The sequence below is a fragment of the Rhinatrema bivittatum genome, chromosome 8 (genome assembly GCF_901001135.1).
Source record: "Rhinatrema bivittatum chromosome 8, aRhiBiv1.1, whole genome shotgun sequence".
NCBI lineage: Eukaryota > Metazoa > Chordata > Amphibia > Gymnophiona > Rhinatrematidae > Rhinatrema > Rhinatrema bivittatum.
In genome coordinates this window covers 46,037,503-46,060,796 of record NC_042622.1, presented here as the reverse complement: position 1 = coordinate 46,060,796, position 23,294 = coordinate 46,037,503, and the positions used below count along the sequence as shown (strand labels likewise).

Here is a 23,294-nt window from a genome sequence, read left to right as displayed (position 1 = left end):
CTCGGCAGAGGGGACCCGTCTCACCAAGATGGTATAGGGATATCCAGGTGATGGTTTCCCAGCATGGCAGAGCTGTAGATGAGACAGACTGAGAAATAGATTCCTTACTAGATGGTAGCTGTAAGGTTGACGATTCCACCAGGCAGAAGTAGATGGTAACAGGCACCGAGGCAGTGAGAGCAGGCCCTCGAGGAATGAGTACCTGATTTCAGTAAGGCACCTGAAAGAAAGCAGAGGGCCCCCGAGGAGCGGGTACCCAGGTTAGAGAATACCCCGAAGGGCAGAGAGAGCTTCCAGTGGCAGCACGGAAGCGGCAGAGTAGCTTAGACCAGATGAGTCTAATCCAATCACGATCCGTATCATGGTCCTTGCTAACTCACAGGCCGATACAGTAAAGCGCGGCTGCAGTTGCACGTTTTTTAACCCGTTTTGGATGCACGTTTTGAGTGCGTAAGATGGACGCGTAATTCAGTATCGGCTTTTATGCATCCTTAGCGCTTGCCGAAAAAGACGCGTATCCATTTCCACCCACCGCATATATATGATATGTTAATGATCGGATTAGCTATTCCCCCCGATACAGTAATGCGCGCCCAAATTATCGCGTTTTTAACTAGCTTATTTACCGCATCTTTAACCTCTATATTTACCGCCTACCCTGAACCTGGCATTAGTGAGATGTTCAGTCAGCTTCGAACCGGACAGCGTCATGGACACATGCATATATTGGCTCTGGTGATCTTTTTCATTCGGTTGAGAAGCAGAATGAGAAATGCTCGGCAAGCGAATTCTACAGGGCAGATTGGAGAGGCCAACAGGGGAGCCCAGCAGCAAGGAGAACCCAGCCAACTGGAGAACCCAGCAGCAAGACAGGAGGAGGTATGTGTTCAACTGTACCATCCATCTCTGGGCGTCTCTGAGGCTCCAGACATGGACGACTCTATGGACGCCGGAGAGATGGGAGCCGCGCCAGGCCTTCCTCCGGCATCTACTAGGCGTCCTGAGGCTCCGGGGGTCCAGCGAGACATGGAAGCCTCTACGGATGCCTTCCATCGTCTGCTTGGCATCCTGAGGCTCGGGGGGGAGGGCCAGCGGACACCTATATGGATGCCTATAAGGACGCCTTCCTCCTGCGTCTAGAATTAGGGATCCCTGAGGCTGCTGATTGTAGTAAAAGCTTAAATAAGAACGCATAGCTCATTTATGAATAGTAAAACCAAACAGAAGAGGAGCACATGGAATACAAGGGGAAAATCTACCAGACAGAAGGACATGCAGAGCTTACAGATGTCCGTACAGGCAGTGGGGCCTTTCAGTCATGGATGTCCTGAAAGAGGCAGGAACGTCCATGAACATCCATGAACGGAAGCCGCGACCTTGGACGACCGGCCAGGTGCTCCAGGCAGCGGCCATGGACATTGGAAGGCAGTGGGGCCTCCAATCATGGATGCCCGGATAGAGGCGGGAAAGTCCATGAATAGAAGCCCCGACCTTGGACGTCCGGACGTGGAAGGTTGGGGATGGCCTCCAAACAAGAGGACGTCCAGATGCTCAGGGCAGCGGCCCCGGTGTCCATGCGGGGTCTGTAGAAAAGAAACATCCACTTACCTGGTGGAATGACATTTGAAATGACAGGTATGGCGCCAGCGCACCATCGATACTGTATAGGCGCTGTATACCGCTCTATACAGTAAAATGGATTGCGAATGCCTACCGCTTCATAGGCGCGCTTTGGACGCTCGTTTGCTGCCGCGTGGATTTGCGTCTAATTTGAATACTGAATCGAGCGGTTTGTGAACCAAAATGTGCGCGCGTCAAACGCGCGAGCGCCCGGCACTGCTGCACTTTTTTTTTACGTGTCCGTACTGTATCGGCCTGTCAATGAGCTAGCAAACAATTGTAGGCTAAATACTTGGATGGCGTGACGTCACTCGAGGGGGACGCCCCCGAGGTTCCCGCCATGACATGGATAAAGATGTGGGTGGTGTGCGCGCGTGCACCCTAGGAGGCCCTTAGGAGAAACATGGCGTGAGGCTTTGCCATAGCCGTTCCGGGGACGCTGGAGAATGCGGCTTGCAGACGCGGCGGTAGCCATCTTCCCAAGGCTAGCAGGGAGAGCAGAGAAAAAGGTGAGGTACAAGGGTCAAAGCCATCTGAGACCGACGGATGCAACAGACAACACAGCAGCAACATTGATTTGAATTTGTTGTACCAAGATAGACTTTCAGAATATAGGAAAACTTGTAGATTAGCATGAACTGAATATTATGGTCAAACCTTGCATGATTCAATCAATTGACTATTACAATTATTTGCTTTAGTAAAAAAAAAACTAATCACCAAGCCTCTCATGATGAATCAAGATTACCTTTCATATGACACTTTTTTTTTTTTAAATAGGCATTTTTATTGTTGTCCGCATAAAAAGTCATACAAAAAATATAGATACAGCTAAACATGAGAACAACTACCAGTTTTACATTGAATTTCCCACCCACCTCCCCCTACATTCACATCCTACTAGCACGTTTTGTTGACAAGCAAAGAGAACAAAGAATACAGATAGTACAAAGAGTAGAGCATATCCGCCTAAGTCAATCCAAAACTATGATACATGCCCTTAATCAGCAGTCATCAAAAACACATGACCAAATACTTAAAATAAGATATTGACAGGGCATGCCAGAGCCTTGCATTAAACGCAAATTAAAGATGAGACTTTCACCATTGTAAATAAGGATCCCAAATTAAGTGGAACTTCTGGATACGATGATTCTTTTCCACCATTAGTTTGCTCATAGTACAGACATTATCAACTCTAAAAAGTACTCTCTCTAGAGTTGGAACGTCCTTCTGTTTCTAGGCTCTATATCAATCTCAATCCGGGCTGCAATGCAAACCTGTAGGATTAAAGATTGTGAACTCAGAGAGAAGAGTCTCAATCTGCTGCCAAAAAAGAGAAATATACCCACCCGTCCACCACATATGGATAAAAGTGCCCAAACAACACAGCCTCTCCAACATAGACCACTGAGATTGGGATATATTTTCTGTAGTTTATCAGAGGAGTAATACCATCTGTATAATAATTTATAGCTATTTTCTACCAGTGAGGAGGAAATGGAGGTTTTGCTAACTCGCCCAAAATTAACCAGCTAGTCTTCCTCAGAAAGTTCAACTGGTAGGTCCCTTTCCCAGGCTCGTATGTGAGCCAGTTTGCCCTCAGATTTAGCATTCAATAGTCTGTAAACTTTGGAAATGCAGCCTTTTAAATTCTTGGATAAAGAACAGAAACCTTCAAAAAGGGATTTACCAATCTCCAGTTGTTTCCCCACCTTATTGCTCCAGCAGAAATGATGCAATTGTTGGTAAGCAAAGAATTCAGAGGGAGACAGCTTTGTAACTGAGCACAAAGTTTTCAACGATACCATGCGACCTGCCGTCCATATATGTTCTAATTGTGTGATACTGCACTGTTTCAAGACTGCGAATGAGTAAAGGGAACTACCAGGTGGACAATTAGTATTGTGAAATAAGTGTATACGATGGAAGTATGTCCTGCATTCCACTAACTTAGATTTCCACATCCTCCAAACATTTAAAGTAGGGCGAATAATAGGGGGCCACATTAGGGCATATCCTCCAGGTGGTTCTTGCTTGCCAAGTAGCCGCTGTTAAGGGCATACCTGACATCTGCGACTGTTCAATTACCATCTGGTGTTTAATATCACGAGGATCATGCCAAGCAATCAATGCCCGCATTTGGGCAGCCACATAATATTGCGAAAAATTATGTACTCCCAGGCACCCTTCAGCTTTGGATTTATAGAGAACACCTCTGCTTAACCTGGGAGGATGTTGCTTCCAAAGAAAGCAAACCACCCTCCTCTGCCACCCTCTCAGCATAGAATTAGAGATAGGAATATGTAGTCTTTGGAAAAGATAAAGTAAGCGTGGGAGAATGTTCATCTTAATGGTGGCCACACGTTCCACCCAAGAGAAGGGTAAGCGGTTCCATGCCCTTTTACATTAAGAGAAACCACCCAAAAAGAAGTCATAAGACAATATGAGTGGTCAATAGGAACATTTTCTAGGTCTGTATGCCCAACGGAGAAGTATAGCCATCAAAAAGAAGGCAGCACCTAATAACAGACCTAAAGAAAGTAGTGCTGCAATCATGGAGTACCCAGAGAACTTGAAGTAGGTCATGCCACCATACTTCAACTGCAGATAAGGTCACCAGCAATATAAAAAGTGACCACCATCGAGAAAAGAAGAATCTGCATGTCTTCCCAACCCATATAAACCATGAATAACCCCCCTCCCCCCCCCCATTAGGCATATCAGATCTGCAGTAACCTCCTCGCAGATCCAGCACTCCCATCCCCAGGGAGGAAAAAAGATCATTAAAAGGAGAAACTCTCAACTGTCTGAAAAGAAAAAAATTGCAATTAAGCAATAAGTAGCCACATAAAGTAACAATGTCCATATCATAGAAAAACGAACGGAGCTATATATGTAGCCAAACATATATGTAATCCCCAACTAGCAGGATACAAAATTGTCCAGAGAAAGAATAGCTGTATAAAATTCCTGCAGTCTGGATGGGGAAGAACACCTGTTCAAAAAAAGATTGAGATCAGGAAGTGTCCTTAACAGTTGGATGTGCTCCGGAGTTTCTCTTAAGCCAGCTGTTAGAGGCGGCCACTCTCTGCCATTTTTAATGTATCTCTTGAAGTGAGGCTTTTATTTGGCTTCGGGTGTAAGGCTGAACTGCAGAAGCCCTGTTCCCGTAATATGGAGGCCGCTTCAGGTAAAGATCGAATCTTGGAGGTTGCACCATCCCAAAGGAATGTGAGGCCAAAGGGATGCAACTATCTATATTTAACATTTTCCTTGCGGAGGAAGGCAGTGACTTCACGCAGCCTTGTCGATTCTGTAATGTGGCTTGTGAGAGATCAGCAAATCCTGCTATCTCTTGGCCTTCCCATGTCCAGGTGGCCAGCTTCCTTGCTGTTGCAGTCACCTTTTCTTTCAGAGAATAATCGTGAAAGCACACTATAATGTCCCACGCCCGATTATTATTAGGTACTCTCCCTCTCCTGAACTGTCCACCACTAGGAAATACTTACAGAAGCGCTCTATTAAAGAAGCACAATCAGCATTTTCAGAGAATTTGTGGAACCCCTAAACCAGAGGTTTCCGCGACGTGCCCTATTTTCCAAGTCTGCTAGTATTTCCTTTATGGCTTAATTTTCTTCCTAAAGCTCTGCACAGACTTCCTATAGCTGTTTTGAGGTTTCAACTTGAGCATCCACAGAGGAGTCTATGTCATCGACTCCGTGCCCATACTAGTGAGCTCCTCGCGGAGGTCTTCCAACATCCCCTTTATCTCTTTTTATAGCTCTTTAGATCTTGTCTCAGGCTGCAGAACTAGTCTCTGAATTCTGCATGGGACGGAGGTTCTGCTGAGATAGCATGGAAAAAAGTGTCATCCGGGCTTGCGTTGTCCACGAGGCTGTCGGAGCCGGTTGCCATGACAGTCCTCCTTGCTTTCTGCAACCTCGTTCCTCCAGTAAGAAAATTGTTTAAAATCGACGGACTTACACTTTGCTGCCATCGCATCTGCAGCCCTGACAATCTCACTCACTGTTAGGTGGGAAAAAGAAAACGAAATGCTCCTGCTTCTCGTTGTGAAGATTTGGCAGGGAGAGGATCTCTGCTCTCAAGCAACCATCTCCTGCGGTGACGTCACTTCCTCCATCAACCCTTTATGTGACATTTTGGCTGAGAGTAAAGTAGTAAATGTTCAAGCCCAGCTTGTTTCTGCCTTGTGCACTGATACCTTTTCATCTCAGACTATCTCCCAAAACACATGGTCAGATTTTAGAATGATAACAGTGTGAGAACTCGCCATGATCACATCAGAGCTCAAAGCTACTTCCTGAGCACTAGATCCCTGTCCATTTGTGTTAGGATTCCCGGCCATGGTGACCCGCAGCCAGGCCCCCTTACCTGCTCCGGCAGGCGCCCGTTTCGGTCCACCTCTCCGCACCATGGGCGGCCGGACCCCAGGCCCTGCAGCATTGGCCTGCCCTCGCGGCACGCCACGTTGCTGACTCGGCCGCCACACCCGTCTGCCTAAGCATGTGCGCGTGCCGCTCTCCTCCTTTTAAAGGGCCCGCACAATAAAGCTCTGGAATTTGTTGCCAGAGGATGTGGTTAGTGCAGTTAGTGTAGCTGGGTTCAAAAAAGGTTTGGATAAGTTCTTGGAGGAGAAGTCCATTAACGGCTATTAATCAAGTTTACTTAGGGCCAGATTTTATAACATGTGCGCGGGCGTAGATTTCTTCGCGCAACCCAGCGCGAACAAATCTACGCCCGATTTTATAACATGAGTGTGCAGCCGCGCGCATGTTATAAAATCCAGGGTCGGCGCGCGAAAGGGGGTGCACAATTGTGCAACTTGTGCACACTGAGCCGAGCAGCCTTCCTCTGTTCTTTCCGAGGCCGCTCCGAAATCGGAGGGGCCTCGGAGGGAACTTTCCTTCCGCCCACCCCCCCTGCACCTTCCCCTCCCTTCCCCTATCTAACCTGCCCCCCAGTTCTAACTAACCCCCCCCCTTGACCTTTGTTGAAGTAGTTACGCCTGCTTCCGGGTAGGCGTAACTAGCGGGCGCCGGCTCTTCATCCCCCGACACCGGTGGCTGTTACGGAGGCCTCGGTCCCACCCCGGAACGACCCTGGGCCGGTGCCCCACCCACGGTCCTGCCCCCGGAACGCACATTTTTTCAAGCCCCGGGACTTACGCGCGTCCCAAGGCTTGCGAGCGCCGCCGAGCCTCTGCAAGATAGGCTCGGCGCGCGCAGGGGGATGCAGGGGTAGGTTTTTGGGAGTTGCGCGCGTATCTTATGCGCGCAACCCTTTTGAAAATCTACCCCTTAGGGAATAGCCACTGCTATTAATTGCATAAGTAGCATGGGATTGTCTTAGAGTTTGGGTAATTGCCAGGTTTTTGTGGCCTGGTTTGGCCTCTGTTGGAAACAGGATGCTGGGCTTGATGGACCCTTAGTCTGACCCAGCATGGCAATTTCTTATGTTCTTATGTTCTTAAACTTTGCCGCAGCCCTGGAAGATGAGGTCACCTCACCCGGGTAATTAAGCCCAGCCTTGACGACTGCACTTGCCTCGGCAATAGGTCCTGCTCAGCCTTGAGTGCGTTTGTTGCTTGTTCTTGAACCTGCGTTCCAGCTTGCCTTCCTGACCCTGCTTTCCAGCCTCCTGTTCCTACTCCTGCCCTGACTCCGTTCCTGCTCCTGCCCTCGGACTGACTCCCCGGTTTGACTCCTGCCTGGTACTTCATTTCCGCTTGATCTCTGCCTGCCCTGACCTCCGGCCTGTCTCATTGTCCTGCCTGTTTGCTGCCTGCCCTGACCTCTGACCTGCTCCTGGTAATGTCTGTCCACCGTCTGCCTCAACCCTGCCTGCCTGACTTCATCTTGCCTTCTCCCTGGACTCCTCGACATGAGAGACCCGCACCTAAGTCCTGCCGGCCCCGGCACCCAAGGGCTCAGTCTGAGGAGAACGTGGGCTGCTAAATGTGAAGCTCCAGTTGGGTCTTCTCCATTTACTCCACCTCCCGACGACGAGGACCACTTGGGGGCCTTCCCTTGGTGGCAGTGTCAACTTCATCTCGGCTCAAGGGTCCACATACACAACAATTTGCACTGGTGAAAGCTATGAAGAAGACTTCACTTACTATAATACAAACTTTGGTTAATAAATCATTATTAGAGGGCCTTGTACCAGAACAATTGAAGAGAGCAACATTCAGGCCATGCAAAAGGACCCAGTATTACCAGTTAGTGAGGTTATTATTTATAGACCAATCTGAAATCTGCCTACCCTTGCATATATTCTAGAGAAAAGCAGTTTTATTTTATTTTATTTTATTGATTTTTGAAATTAACAATAGAACAATGCTCACAGTAAAAGTATCAGACAAATTATATAATTAATCAAATATTCTCTGAGATCTTCTAAACAATTAGAAACAAGTCTAAATATTATTAGAATAATGGGAGACCATGATGTTAAGAAGCAGTTGTAAAAAGAAAATCCCATCATTCAGATTGCAGTGTGCTGTATAATATAACCCATAGATTTCCATCATAGCCAATCCCCCAATAGTCTTATTAGGAATGTGAATCCAGATATATACGTAATTGCATAGGATCGGTAAAGATATAGTTAGAATTCTGATAAACAATAATACATTTACAAGGAAACCGTAAATCAAATCTTGCCCCTCTTGACACTGCCTCATTCCTCCTCATTGCCAAGAATTTGTTTCTCCTTTTTTGTGTATGTTTTGTTATATCCGAAAATACACAGACTTGCTGACCATAAGTGACTGGTTACAAAAAGCTATTCTTAGCACGGAATCTCTTTCAGATGAAAAGGTAAAAGATACCAATAGAGTTGCTCTAGTCTCTATAATAATTTCTTGAGACATCTCCAGAACTACTGTTAAATTCACTGAAGAATCAATTGGTTGGTCTTCCAACATCCCCTTTATCTCTTTTTATAGCTCTTTAGATCTTGTCTCAGGCTGCAGAACTAGTCTCTGAATTCTGCATGGGTCGGAGGTTCCGCCGAGATAGCATGAAAAAAGTGTCATCCGGGCTTGCATTGTCCACGAGGCTGTCGGAGCCGGTGCCATGACAGTCCTCCTTGCTTTCTGCAACCTCGTTCCTCCAGTAAGAAAACTGTTTAAAATCGACGGACTTACACTTTGCTGCCATCGCGTCTGCAGCCCTGACAATCTCACTCACTATTAGGTGGGAAAAAGAAAACGAAATGCTCCTGCTACTCGTTGTGAAGATTTGGCAGGGAGAGGAGCTCTGCTCTCAAGCAACCATCTCCTGCGGTGACGACTTCCTCCATCAACCCTTTATGTGACATTTTGGCTGAGAGGAGTAAAGTAGTAAATGTTCAAGCACAGCTTGTTTCTGCCTTGTGCACTGATACCTTTTCATCTCAGACTATCTCCCAAAACACATGGTCAGATTTTAGAATGATAACAGTGTGAGAACTCGCCATGATCACATCAGAGCTCAAAGCTGCTTCCTGAGCACTAGATCCCTGTCCATTTGTGTTAGGATTCCCGGCCATGGCGACCCGCAGCCAGGCCCCCTTACCTGCTCCGGCAGGCGCCCGTTCCGGTCCACCTCTCCGTACCATGGGCGGCCAGGCCCCAGGCCCTGCAGCATTGGCCTGCCCTCGCGACACGCCACGTTGCTGACTCGGCCACCACACCCGTCTGCCTAAGCATGTGCGCGTGCCGCTCTCCTCCTTTTAAAGGGCCTGCACAATAAAGCTCTGGAATTTGTTGCCAGAGGATGTGTTCAGTGCAGTTAGTGTAGCTGGGTTCAAAAAAGATTTGGTTAAGTTCTTGGAGGAGAAGTCCATTAATGGCTATTAATCAAGTTTACTTAGGGAATAGCCACTGCTATTAATTGCATCAGTAGCATGGGATCTTCTTAGTGTTTGGGTACTTGCCAGGTTCTTGTGGCCTGGTTTGGCCTCTGTTGGAAACAGGATGCTGGGCTTGATGGACCCTTAGTCTGATCCAGCATGGCAATTTCTTATGTTCTTATGTTCTTAAACTTTGCCGCAGCCCTGGAAGATGATGTCACCTCACCTGGGTAATTAAACCCGGCCCTGACGCCTACACTTGCCTCGGCTACAGGTCCTGCTCAGCCCTGAGTGCGTTTGTTGCTTGTTCCTGAATCTGCATTCCAGCTTCCTGATCCTGCATTCCAGCTTGCCTTCCTGACCCTGCTTTCCAGCCTCCTGTTCCTACTCCTGCCCTGGCTCCGTTCCTGCTCCTGCCCTCGGACTGACTCCCCGGTTTGACTCCTGCCTGGTACTTCATCTCCGCTTGATCACTGCCTGCCCTGACCTCCGGCCTGTCTCATCGTCCTGCCTGTTTGCTGCCTGCCCTGACCTCTGACCTGCTCCTGGTAATGCCTGTCCACCGTCTGCCTCGACCCTGCCTGCCTGACGTCATCTTGCCTTCTCCCTGGACTCCTCGATATAAGAAACCCGCGCCTAAGTCCTGCCGGCCCCGGCACCCAAGGGCTCAACCTGAGGGGAACATGGGCTGCTAAATGTGAAGCTCCAGTTGGGTCTTCTCCACTTACTCCACCTCCCGATGATGAGGACCACTTGGGGGCCTTCCCTTGGTGGTATCGTCAACTTCATATCGGCTCAAGGGTCCACATATGCAACAATTTGCACTGGTGAAAGCTATGAAGGAGACTTCACTTACTATAATACAAACTTTGGTTAATAAATCATTATTAGAAGGCCATGTACCAGAACAATTGAAGAGAGCAACATTCAGGCCATGCAAAAGGACCCAGTATTACCAGTTAGTGAGGTTATTAATTGTAGATCAATCTCAAATCTGCCCACCCTTGCAAAAATTCTAGAGAAAGCAGTTTTATTTTATTTTATTTTATTGAATTTTCAAATTAACAATAGAACAATGTTCTCAGTAAAAGTATCAGACAAATTATATAATGAATCAAATATTCTCTGAGATCTTCTAAACAATTAGAAACAAGTCTAAATATTATAAGAATAATGGGAGATCATGATGTTCAGAAGCAGTCGTAAAAAGAAAATCCCATCCTTCAAATTGCAGTGTGCTGTATAATATAACCCATAAATTTCCATCACAGCCAATCCCCCGATAGAGTCTTATTAGGAATGTGAGTCCAGATATATATGCAATTGCATAGGATCGGTAAAGATATATTTAGAATTCTGATAAACAATAATACATTTACAAGGAAACTGTAAATGAAATCTTGCCCCTCTTGACACTGCCTCATTCCTAATTGCCAAGAATTCTTTTCTTCTTTCTTGCGTACTTTTCGTTATATCCGGAAATACACAGACTTGCTGACCATAAAATTCCTGTGACTGGTTACAAAAAGCCATTCTTAGCACGAATATCTTCAGATGTAAAGGTAAAAGATACCAACAGAGTTGCTCTAGTCTCTATAATAATTTCTTGACACATCTCCAGAACTGCTGTTAAATTCACTGAAGAATCAATTGGTTGTACTTGTAGGTCATTTTTCTCATCTTTAATTGATGGTAGTTAAATTATCCTTGAGATTGCTGGAATCGCTTGTTCAGGAAATTTCAAAACATTCATCAGATAACTTTTGAAAAGATCACAGGAGGAGGCCATTCTTGAATTTGGGAAATTCAATAGTCTCAGATTTGATCTCAATTCATTTTCTATATTTTCCATTTTCTTTGTATGTAAACTCTCTGATTTTATCAAATTATTTTGCACCTACTTTATTGTAAACGTCTTTATTCTGACCATGCTTGTGTACTTAAAAAAATAAGATTCAGTAATATATGCCCTCGTGCATTCTGATATCTGCTGCTGCTCAGATGTTGAAGATACATCGTTGCAAGATTATAGATATAAGCAAACAACAGTGAGGGCCTTTTCTTTTGCAGCACTATCCTTACGGAATACTCTACCTGATGATCTTAGAGGAGATCAGAACTTAAGTGTATTATAATAGAGTATTAAGTCAATATATTTTAAAGAGGCTTATGATTAATTGTAATATATATTTTACTTTGTGTATTTTATGTTATGTATTATCTTTATTTAAATGTGATTTCACCGATTTGTGGATGTTAAATTGTGATCTGCACTGAATGAATTGTTTTGCAAGAATGCAGAATGCAAGCTTTTAAATACATAACTAGAAATAAAGCACATTCTTAAAGAAACTGACTAAGCGGCATGTAAAAGCTTGTTTTTCTGCCAACTTTCTGAAGGGAAAGCAGGCTTTTAAGATCACCATGTCTGCGGTGTGTGTCCTCTAATTATTTTGTTTGGTACCCTATCCAAAGCACATTTTCAGGACATGTTAGGGATGACATGAGGACTATGAGAGGTGTATTTTTATTTTCAGCCCCACGCATATATATGTAGGTGATGGCTGAGTGCATGTGCGTGTCCCAGAAAGAAGGCTCCTTTAGTTCTGGGTGGATCTTTTCATTTGGCATCCGTCACCACCGTGTTATTTTTCTGCTCTCTTTTGGCGAGTTCCTCTTCTCATGGTGGTTAACTAGCTTCCCTCTTTGCTTTTTGTTTTATGTTATTGTGACGTACAAATTGTGTGTGCCCATTGCCTGTTCTGGAGCTCTTCATGATACAGTTATGCGTGGCATGTGGTGGTTTGTTGTCTGGACAGGGCTCTCACAAGGATCAGTGGATCGATTTACTCCCGTTCAGAAAGTTGGCACTGGCTATGGCTAACTGGAGGTGCTTTCAAAAAGCTTTAATCACCAATACCTCTTCAAGAACAATCTTAATGATTGTTTTGGCCAATAGCTGAAATATTTATTTATTGCTTCCATTTTTAAATCGCACTCCCAACTTCCATTGCTCAATGTAATGTACTGCACTCAGTTATGTTCCAAGACAATAACCACATTATTACAGCATACCAAATAAAGTATAGTCATCAAATCCTTACAGCAGTGATCTAAAGCTGGAGATCTAACTACCTTGCAATCTTTTCTCCTTCTACTGCTTTTTAATGACTTGTTTATGTCTCAGTGAATGCTGCTTCAACTTGTTACCATTTACTGGTTCTAGGAGATGGTCAGTCACTCTTGTATTGGGTGGGTGGCTGCATATTTGTAGATATCTTCTTACTTTCATGAAAACACCCTTCCACCTTGTCAACTTCCATGCTTCCCTTATACAATATGTCTGCCTAGTGACAATGTATCTATGGGGTTAACCTTGCACAATGTACTTACTTAAAATAACTTCTGCTTCTCCACACAGATGTTGCTGAAAGCCACTGGGATATGCACAGCTGGAAGAGATACATTTGTCTTTAATCCATTGGTATTTTAAGAAATATGTAAATACCTCTATGCATCAGACCCCATTTCATTCTTTTGTGTTTTCCTTGCTTCAGATTCCTAAGGATTTTCAGGTACGATTAAACACGTCTTCCTTTGGGACTTTCATACCCCAGGTGAGTGCTTTGTTCTACCATGAAACATTTGGAATCAATTTACAAAAAATATCAGTGTGCTTATCTTAGGGGGTCAATTACTAAAGGTTTTCTCCCATTCTGTGACTATGGGAAAATGCTTAGTAAATAGGGCCCTTAGCTAGTTCATTGTGGTTGGCTAAGTTAAGCTGGCTGGACATAGAGCCCTCTGGCTTGATGCCTAATTGAAGAACTGATTTACTGTGTATATGTGTGTGTGGGTTTTTTTTTCTTTTTTCCATAAACACTGAATGGGAGAAAATCCTTAGTAAATGAGATCTTTAGCTGGCTAGCACTGACAACCTGATCTGTCCAGCTAAGTCTTCTCTTCCAGAGTACCTCATCCTCTGTTAATCCTGCCTGATGTTAAACAAAATAACAGACTCAGCCCCCTCCCAACCTACCCTCCCTCTTGCCTGATAGTAACTACTACCCCCCACCCTACCAATTCAGAAATCTCCCTCCCAGTCTCAGAACCCTCCTAAATGTCACCCAAGCCAAATCATCAGGAAGACACAGCCTTGCCTTCTACCACCTGTCCACTGATTAGGTGGTAATGGTTTAATCATTTGGCAAGAAGAAAGGGGAGGGGGGTTGGATCAGTCTGCTATTGTGTTTACCACTGAATGGAAAGGAGGAGGGATTAAGAGAGGGTTCAGCCAACTCTTTTGAAACACTGGGCAGGAGGGCCAGACTATGTTGATGTGAGAGGGGATAATATTTTTTATGTTTAAATATATTTTATTAACTGAAAGAATGAAAACAAATCCAGGAGAAGGTATACATTTTGAATTTTCACAATCACAGAAGTTCATATACAATAATAGTCATAGAGACCCAGCACACTAACAAGCCAGAACAAAACTGTTTATGCAAGTGTAAATATACACTACCTAATTCCCTCCTGGTTACCTCCATCCCAACTAACCACCCTCACCTGCCAAGGAAATTTCACCAAACAAATCAGATGCCTTGTTCTTGCACATCTGACCCTACCCATAAACCCCAACCCTTCCTAACTTTCCAGTCCCCACCTCCCTCTCTCTAACCCCTACCCCCGGAATCCTACCTCCAAGTCTGTGCATAACCAATAGTCTCTACAAGGTATTCAAAATTAAGCTCCTAGCTCCACTTGAAAGAGTTTGGACATACAAATCCCACACTCCCAAAAATCTGGTCTGGGATCTAAAGGACGAATGAGCTGCCAAAGACTCCATATACATCATGGAGTGTACTGCATTGCGTCATTGCCAGTAAGAAGGAGAGTTGTTTTCCCTCCAGACCAACAAGATCGAGTGCTTCCCCTGAGCCAATAATTTCCTCACAACTATTTTTTAATAAGGTAAGTAAGAAGGAGAGGAGATCAGAGGGTGAAAGTAACCTTCTTTATTGATTCAGTGAGAGTGAGACTCTAGGGAAGGTCTGCTGACTGCTGCGCTTGCCAGATTTAGGTCTGCTATTGCAGCATTTACATTTCGTCAGCCAAGTTAACTGGCTGACCTCCCTCCCCCTAGCGAAACCAGATGCTTTAATTTAACCACTAATAGTCTGATGCAATAAGATACACGCTCAAAACAGGCGCTCATATTGAGCACCCCCTATTCCTAATGCGTGGAGCCTCATCCCCTGTGCACCCGATAGAGTACGAGAGGAAAATCAGGGCAATGTAAAAAAAAAAGTTGTGCTACGTGAGAATTGTGCATTTCAAATGTTCAAAAGAGTTTATTTCATTGGGTGCCCACAACTGCAACAGGCACTCAATACAAATGTCAGTTTTGTTTGTGCTTCTTTTTGTTTATTTTGCTGAGGTGCTGATTTCAATGCTTAAATTTATTACATCATGCGCTCATTGCTAAGGGCATCTAAATTGTGTAGTCATAAGAAAAATGTGCTTATTTTTGATCAAATCAATGTACATATATTTTTCAACACCGCAAGCAGTAAATTCAAGAGTCAGGATAATACCAAAGGAGGAGAACACATTTATCACAATACATATTTTTTAATGTTTCTTAAGAGCCCTAGACTGTGAGTTAACTTTAATCCACCTCCAGAGTTGGGGTTAAATTCACTGCGTTAAAAAAAATGTGTGTTGGGTGCCCAGCCTTTGGGTGCACTTTCCTGCATAGGGAGGTAATAGCTAATGATGGTGACTTTCATATTGGCGTGCGGGCGCACATGTGCGTGTGTTTGCTAGCTCACATTCAGAGATGCGACCATTTTATAACATACATACATATATTTTTTATTTATTTTATTTATTTAGGATCGTTTATATACCGAGGTATAGCAAGCTGCCTTCACTCCGGTTTACAGTTTAACAACTTATTACAGATGAACAAATTTAACCGAGAACTTCTTGAACTTATTAAGTTAACACATTACATCATTCTATATACAGGCAAATTGAAAAAGGGATTACATTATACGAACATCTACGGACAGGTATTACAGTGAACAAGCATTGTACAAACATGTACATATATTTTTCAACACCGCAAGCAGTAAATTCAAGAGTCAGGATAATACCAAAGGAGGAGAATACATTTATCACAATACATATTTTTTAATGTTTCTTAAGAGCCCTAGACTGTGAGTTGTTGCGATGTTCTTTTTGTGGTTTAGTTCGTTGTCGATCCAGATACCGAGGTCCTTAGTATTGTTCTTCAGTTGGATGTTAGTGTTGTCGATTTGTAAGGGTGGCAGTGGGGTTATTTGGCCTGTGTTGTTTCTTTCAATGAGGATGCATTCAGTTTTGTTCATGTTGAGGCATAGTTTTAGGTGGTTCAGCATGTTTCTGATTGCGATAAGGTGGTTGGCTGTTAGACTCAGTGCGTCTTCAATCGTTGAGGTTATTGGAATGAGGAGTTGAATGTCGTCGGCGTACATATAGTATGTGATGCCTAGACTTGAGATGAGTTGGCAGAGTGGGAGTAGATAGATATTAAAGAGGGTGGCCGAGAGGGCGGACCCTTGTGGAACCCCTGTTTCAAGGGGGAGGGGATCAGAGGAGTTGTTGTTGTGCCTGAAAGACCTATGTTTGCAAGTCTGGATATCAGGCTTTTGTGGTCTATGGTGTCAAAAGCCACAGAGAGATCTAGAAGAATTAGTAAGTGACTTAGTTTATTGTCAAAACCTCTTATTATTTTGTTTGATAAATTTAGAGCAGGGTTTCTGTACTGCGATTTTTTCTGAAGCCATGCTGAGACGGATGTAGTATTTTGTTGTTTTCCAGGTGTTCATTAAGCTGCATCAATGCTGCAAGTAAGGGAAGGTTAGAGATAGGACAGTAATTATTCAGATCATCTGGGTGTAGGTTCTTTTTTTTTGGAATTGGAGTGATTGTTGCAATTTTATTTTAGTTGGTAGTTCACCTTCTTCAAGTGATTTGTTTATAATTGCTGCTATAGTGGGGGCAATTATGTGTGCCATTTCCTTTAATTCGCGGGTTGGGATGATGTCAAGATCATGACGAGCTGGGTTTATTTTCCTTAGCATTTTTTCAGTTTCAATATTTGTGATAGGATCGAAATTCAACCATGGTGTTATCTTTGTTGCGTCTAGTTGTTCTTCTTGTTCACAGAATTGTTGAAGATGCCAGTAATTTTGTTTATTTTATTTTTAAAGAACATGGCAAGGTCTTGGCTTAAATTATTCGATTCAGATGTGGGGGTGTTGTTGTTATTCTCATCTATATGGTTTCTTACAATGTTGAAGAGGGAGTTGGAGTTGTTTGTGGAGTTTTTTATCTTTTGACTGTAGTAGTCGCGTTTGGTGTTCAGTATCATCTTTTTATAGGTGGCGAGTTGTGTGCGGTATCTTTGAAGGGATACTGGGCATTTGGATTTTCGCCATTCTTTTTCCAATTTCCTAAGGTTGGATTTCATTGATCTAAGGTGGGAGTTGAACCATGAGTTGTTCTTTCCTCGGTTATTTTTTACCAGTTTCGATTTCACGGGGTTTATGTTATTTGCAGTTTGTTCAGTGAGGTGGAACCAGAATTGGGTGGCGGTGTTAATATTGGAGAGGTCTAGATTCGCTAGTTGTTTACCTAGTTCTTGTTGGAGTAAGTCGGATTGGAAGGGAGGTCTGTATTTGAATGATAGTGGTTCATTATTTTTAGTGATGTAATTGGTTGTTACTTGTGTCGTGCATTGTAATAGGTGATGATCAGACCAAGGAACAGGTTTGGATGAAATTGATGTGTCTGAGAAGTAGTGGTTGGTGAAAATCAGGTCCAAGGTGTGGCCAGCATTATGAGTGGGGTTGTTCACTAGTTGGGTTAGGTTTAGGCTAGAAAGCATGTTGAGCAAGGTTTGGCAATTTTGTGATCTGGGGTTATCATCGGTGTAGAGGTTGAAGTCGCTGAGAATTATAGTAGGTTTTTTCATGCTAATGTTTGTTATTAAAAATTCCAAGAGTGGGGAGATATATGCGTGCATGTTATAAAATTGGCTGGAGGCACATACATGTGCGCACAAGTTTATATGGATGCGCACATGCACACACAAATGTTGCATCTATCACGTAAGTGGGGGGATTTTATAAGATATGCACGCCGACGCCGATGCCAATACCTATTTCCCCAGTCTGTTCCCAGTTAAAGGATAGGACTTCCTTAACCCCTAGCTGGCCTCTCTTTTATCCTACCTACCCTGACCCTTAAAATCCCGTTAACTAGCCAGGATTTTTTTTATTTTTCTACTTACACGTCTTCCATAGCAGAAGTAAAGTTACATGGTAGAGGACCCCGGAGCGCGCTTGTGTGCATACGTACTTATGTGCACATTTTAGGGTACAAACCCACCCCCACCCAGGCTTTGCTCATGCCCTGCAACCTTTTAGAACTTTGTTATTTGTGCACGTACAGGGAGATACGCGACGCGTAGCATGAGCTGGCCTGAGACATGTGCGTACCTCCCGGCTTTGGCGTGTGTCAGGCTTTTAAAATCTACACCAATGTCTTCATCTACATGGAATTGACATGCATTGGGTGCTATCGGGTATGCGTTTGTTAGGGTGCGTGTTATGGACATGCTAATCTTGTGCACCCAAAATGCATGCCCAACCCATGTGCTAGGCTGGGCACACCTTATTGCATCAGCTTATAAGAGGGGGAAATATTCAAAAGCTGAGGTTTAGCTGGCTATCTCCTGAAGTGATCTGGCTAAACCTTTGAAAAATTCCCTTATTGCTCTCACTGTTATAGTAGAGCGGGGTCCCCAACCACCGGTCCGCGGACCGGGCCGTGGGAGTTTTTTGCCGGTCCGCGGCGCCGCCAAGCACCGGCAGGTGTGTCGCGCGCTCACGGTCTCTCCCGCTGCCGTTGCCGCCGGGCTGTCAGCACGTTCAAGCCCAGTGGGAACGGCAGCAGTGCTAGAAGAAGCTGTGGCACCCGCGGCTGGCCTTTTCTTCTTCCCGCCCCTGCCCCCCCCCCCCTCCCGTGACCGGGAACAGGAAGTGATACATGGAGCGGTGCGCGGGAAGGAGAAAGAGCCGTGCCGCGTGATAAAGTAGCAGCGGTGGCTGCAGTGTCGGTCCCCGAGCAATAGAAGCAGCCGGTAATCGAGAAAGGAGTCAGCAGCATGAGCCTCCCGTGGCCGATGGGATTCTTCTTTCTTGGCCTGCGGGAGCTGCTGCAGCTCCCATTTGTGCTTGGGGGGGGGAGAAGAGGATGTGAGTAGAGAAAGAGAGAGAAGCAGCCAGCCAGCCTGTGTGTGATTGACTGGTCAGAGAGCTGATGTGTGTGTGTATGTGAGAGACAATGAAAGTGACTACTCAAGGAGATGACTGATGTGTATGTGAGAGTGTGAGACATTAGTCAGGGAGGTGACTCGTGTGTGTGTGAGAGAGAGAAAAAGCATGGAAGTGAGAAGTCTGGGTATGTGGGAAAGCATGGGAGTAAGAAGCCTGGTGTTGTGGGGGTGAAAGAAAGCATGGGAGTGAGAAACCTGGGTGAGTGTGCATGCATGAGAGAGAGAGACTGCTTGGTAAGGTGATGGTGTGTGTGAGAGAAAAAGACTGGTGTGTGTGAATGTGAGAGAATGTGATTCAGGGAATGAGAAGCCTGTGCACGTGGAGAGTGAGCATGGAAATGAGAGAGACTGGTGTGTGTGTAACAGAGAGAAAGTGATTATGGGAATGAGAAGCCTGTGCATGTGAAGAGTGAGCATGAGAGTGAGACACCTGGGTGTGTGTGAGACACAGCATGGGAGGGAGAAGCCTGTATATCTGAAAGAGAACATGGGAGTGGAAAGCCTGTGTGTGTGTGTGTATGCATGAGCGAGATCAGGTGACTGGGGTGTGTGTGTGTGTGAGAGAGAGAGAGAGAGAGAGAAATAAAGTGATTATGGGAATGAGAAGCCTGTGCATGTGAAGAGTGAGCATGGGAGTGAGATACCTGGGTGTGTGTGAGACACATCATGGGAGGGAGAAGCCTGTATATCTGAAAGAGAACATGGGAGTGAGAGACTGGTGAGTGTGTGTGTGAGAAGAGAGAAAGAAAGTGATTATGGGAATGAGAAGCCTGTGCATGTGGAGAGAACAAGCATGGGAGTGAGAGACTGGTGAGTGAGTGTGTGTGGATGTGTGTGTGTGTGAGAGAGAGAGAGAGAGACACACAGAGAAAGTGATTATGAGAGTGAGAAGCCCATATATGTAAGTAGAACACGGGAGTGGGAAGCCTGTGTGTGTGTGTGTATGGCATGAGAGAAACTGTTCAGGAAGGTGACTGGTGTGTGTGTGTGCCAAAGACTGTTTGGGAGATGATTGGTGTGTGAGAGACAGAAACTGGTCATGGGGGCATGACTGGTATGGTGTGTGTGTGAGAGACATGGGCACTAAGGAAGAGGACCATAAGTATAGAGCTTAGCTTCTACTGCTGCTTCTGGTGAGTGCCACGGCCTGCAGGGAAGGGGAGTAGGAGAGCTGCTGGAGGGGGTAAGTAAAGGTGGCTTTTTAAGTTTATTTTTCTTGACTGCCATTTTAATTGTGTGATGTCTGCTTTTCTGAAATATTTTATTGGTGTTTGGAGAATGTTTAATAGTTTTTATGAGTTTTTAATTGTTGGATGTTATTCTGTTCATAGCTGTTTTGAAACATTTATTCTGCTTATTAGTATAGTTTTACAATTATTTCTGTGTGGGGATCTATAGCTCCTTGCTAGTTCTGTTTTCCTAATAAGAGGTGTATTGGTTTTTAGGACCTGATTTTATAATTCTTTATTTTCAAATTTTCCATTATTTGATACACAATCAAAATATTAACATCCAACTTACATTTCCAATTTCTGAAATCACATTCGATATACAATTTCTATAAGGCTATAACTAATCCATAATAGTCACACCTGACATATTCAAACTTAAAATTTTGCATATTCAAATATGAAAAGGAAAAACAACAAAAAAGTATCCTCTAATCTCTTTCTATTAGAGAAGAAACATTGAGGCTATGTGAGGAATCTGAAATAATTGAGGAGACTAATAAGGAAAAAAAAAAAAGAACAATATCGATAGCTATTCATATTTACCAGCTGATTACTTATTACTCGTGCCATTTCACACACTTAATTGTACCCTCAGATTTGGTGACTCATTGGGCAATGGTGTAGATGCTATAGGCTGTTGTTGAGCTTCAAGAAATCTATGTAATTGTTCTAACTGGAAAAACACATATTCAGCTTCCCCTTTCTTTAACTCACATCTACACGGGTATCTTAGAAAGAAGGAAAAACCTAAGGAAATAGCTTTTTGACGTAATTTCAAAAATTCTTTCCGTTTCAACCTCGTGATAGGAGCCAAGTCAGGGTATATTTTTACTATTTGGCCGTAAAAACTGGTTGGAAATTTTTGAAAATATTTTTTCATTAGGGTACTGATATCTTTCTTTAAAATAAAAGAGACTATCAGGGTGTTTCTATGCAATACTTCTAAGGAGGAATCCTCCAAAAAGTTTGATAAATTTGAAGGTACTGGGGATCTTGTTGATACAAAATAACATGTGTTAATAGATGGTAAATCATTATCAGAAAATAATAAAACTTCCTTTAGGTACGTTTTTAACGAAATATAAGGTAGTTCCCCTAATACCTGAGGAAAATTAGTGATACGTATGTTTAAATGCCTTGACTTATTCTCTATCATTTCTAAACGGTGTGAAATAGCAGTTTGTTCTTTTACTACCATGACATTCAACTTATGTATCATTTTTAATTCTTCCTCATTTTTGTTAACTTTTCTAGAAACCTCTGATATATTAGTATTCATTTGTTGTATCTTACCCTGATTTTCAAGAGTCAATGAGTCCATCTTTGTTTCCAATCTGTTTACAGCTCCATTTAAACTTTTTACAGCATCCCAAATCGCCTCAAGAGTCACCTTTTCTGGCCTGACAATTTCCTGCATCAAAATTGAAGATAAGGCTCCCTCTTGCTCATTTGTTCTTTCCCCAGGTGGGGTAGACAAATGAGCAGCCTGTTCCTCATATGCACGCTGTTCCGGTGGTATTCTGGCATCTGGACTTAAGGACACCTCTTCACGGGAGATCCCCATTTCTCCTCCTTGGGGATTTCCAACGGCTTCATCAGCTCCTTGCTTGCTCAGCTGGGTCAAGAATTGTTGTATTTCTAGCTGCGTGGAGGTGGATAGGGCTGGTCCCGGGCTAAGATCCGCACCTTCCCTTTCCTCTTCGCCGGCATAGGTTCAACTTAATTCAGCTGCAAAATATAATTCTTGCTTATGTAGCACTTTCCTCGATCCAATATATCAAAAGATAAACCTCAAATAAGTAAGGCCCGGGCTTTATCGGGCAAAGTCGGGCAAAGTCGCGCGTGCCCCTTGGACGCGCGCGGCTTCGACGACGCGCCGAGAGGGGGGGTGCCTTTTCACAGATCTTCCGGCGCCGCCCTCTGACGTCGGTCAAGCCGGCGTCCTTTCCTCCCTCAGCCCGCAGGTCAGGAACAGCTCCGATCTCACCGCAGTGAAGGCAAGTTGGAATAGCCTCAGGGGAACTCTCTCGGGAGGCGCCTTTTCACAGATCTTCCGGCGCTACCCTCTGACATCGGTCAAGCCAGCGTCCTTTCCTCCCTCAGCCCGCAGGTCAGGAACAGCTTCGATCTCACCGCAGTGAAGGCAAGTTGGAATAGCCTCAGGGGAACTCTCTCGGGAGGCGCCTTTTCACAGATCTTCTGGCGCCGCCCTCTGACGTCGGTCAAGCCGGCGTCCTTTCCTCCCTCAGCCCGCAGGTCAGGAACAGCTCCGATCTCACCGCAGTGAAGGCAAGTTGGAATAGCCTCAGGGGAACTCTCTCGGGAGGCGCCTTTTCACAGATCTTCCGGCGCCGCCCTCTGACGTCGGTCAAGCCGGCGTCCTTTCCTCCCTCAGCCCGCAGGTCAGGAACAGCTCCGATCTCACCGCAGTGAAGGCAAGTTGGAATAGCCTCTAGGACCTGATTTTATATTTGTAGTGTTGCCTTTTCATAGATAGGGTTGCTCCTGTTTGAGTGTATGCCATAATACAGGTGTAACTGTGTGCGGATTAGTTTATGTGCATTACTACTAGGGATGTGAATCGTTTTAGGACGATTAAAATTATCGTCCGATAATTTTAATATCGTCTTAAACCGTTATGGAACACAATACAATACAGATTCTAACGATTTATCGTTATAAATCGTTAGAATCGTGAGCCGGCACACTAAAACCCCCTAAAACCCACCCCCGACCCTTTAAATTAAATCCCCCACCCTCCCGAACCCCCCCCCCCAAATAACTTAAATAACCTGCGGGTCCAGCGGCGGTCCGGAACGGCAGCGGTCCGGAACGGGCTCCTGCTCTGAATCTTGTCGTCTTCAGCCGGCGCCATTTTCCAAAATGGCGCCGAAAAATGGCGGCGGCCATAGACGAAAAAGATTGGACGGCAGGAGGTCCTTCCGGACCCCCGCTGGACTTTTGGCAAGTCTCGTGGGGGTCAGGAGGCCCCCCACAAGCTGGCCAAAAGTTCCTGGAGGTCCAGCGGGGGTCAGGGAGCGATTTCCCGCCGCGAATCGTTTTCGTACGGAAAATGGCGCCGGCAGGAGATCGACTGCAGGAGGTCGTTCAGCGAGGCGCCGGAACCCTCGCTGAACGACCTCCTGCAGTCGATCTCCTGCCGGCGCCATTTTCCGTACGAAAACGATTCGCGG

At 44.8% G+C, this 23,294-nt stretch overlaps 1 protein-coding gene across 1 annotated transcript in view; it reads left to right on the top strand.

Annotated features, from left to right (window-relative positions):
- Nucleotides 1–23,294, top strand: part of BPI (bactericidal permeability increasing protein) — a 120,738-nt gene that overhangs the window by 80,027 nt on the left and 17,417 nt on the right. The window contains exon 9 of the mRNA XM_029612869.1: nt 13,035–13,094. Coding sequence (XP_029468729.1) covers nt 13,035–13,094 — 60 coding nt within the window. The remainder of the gene's footprint in view (nt 1–13,034; nt 13,095–23,294) is intronic.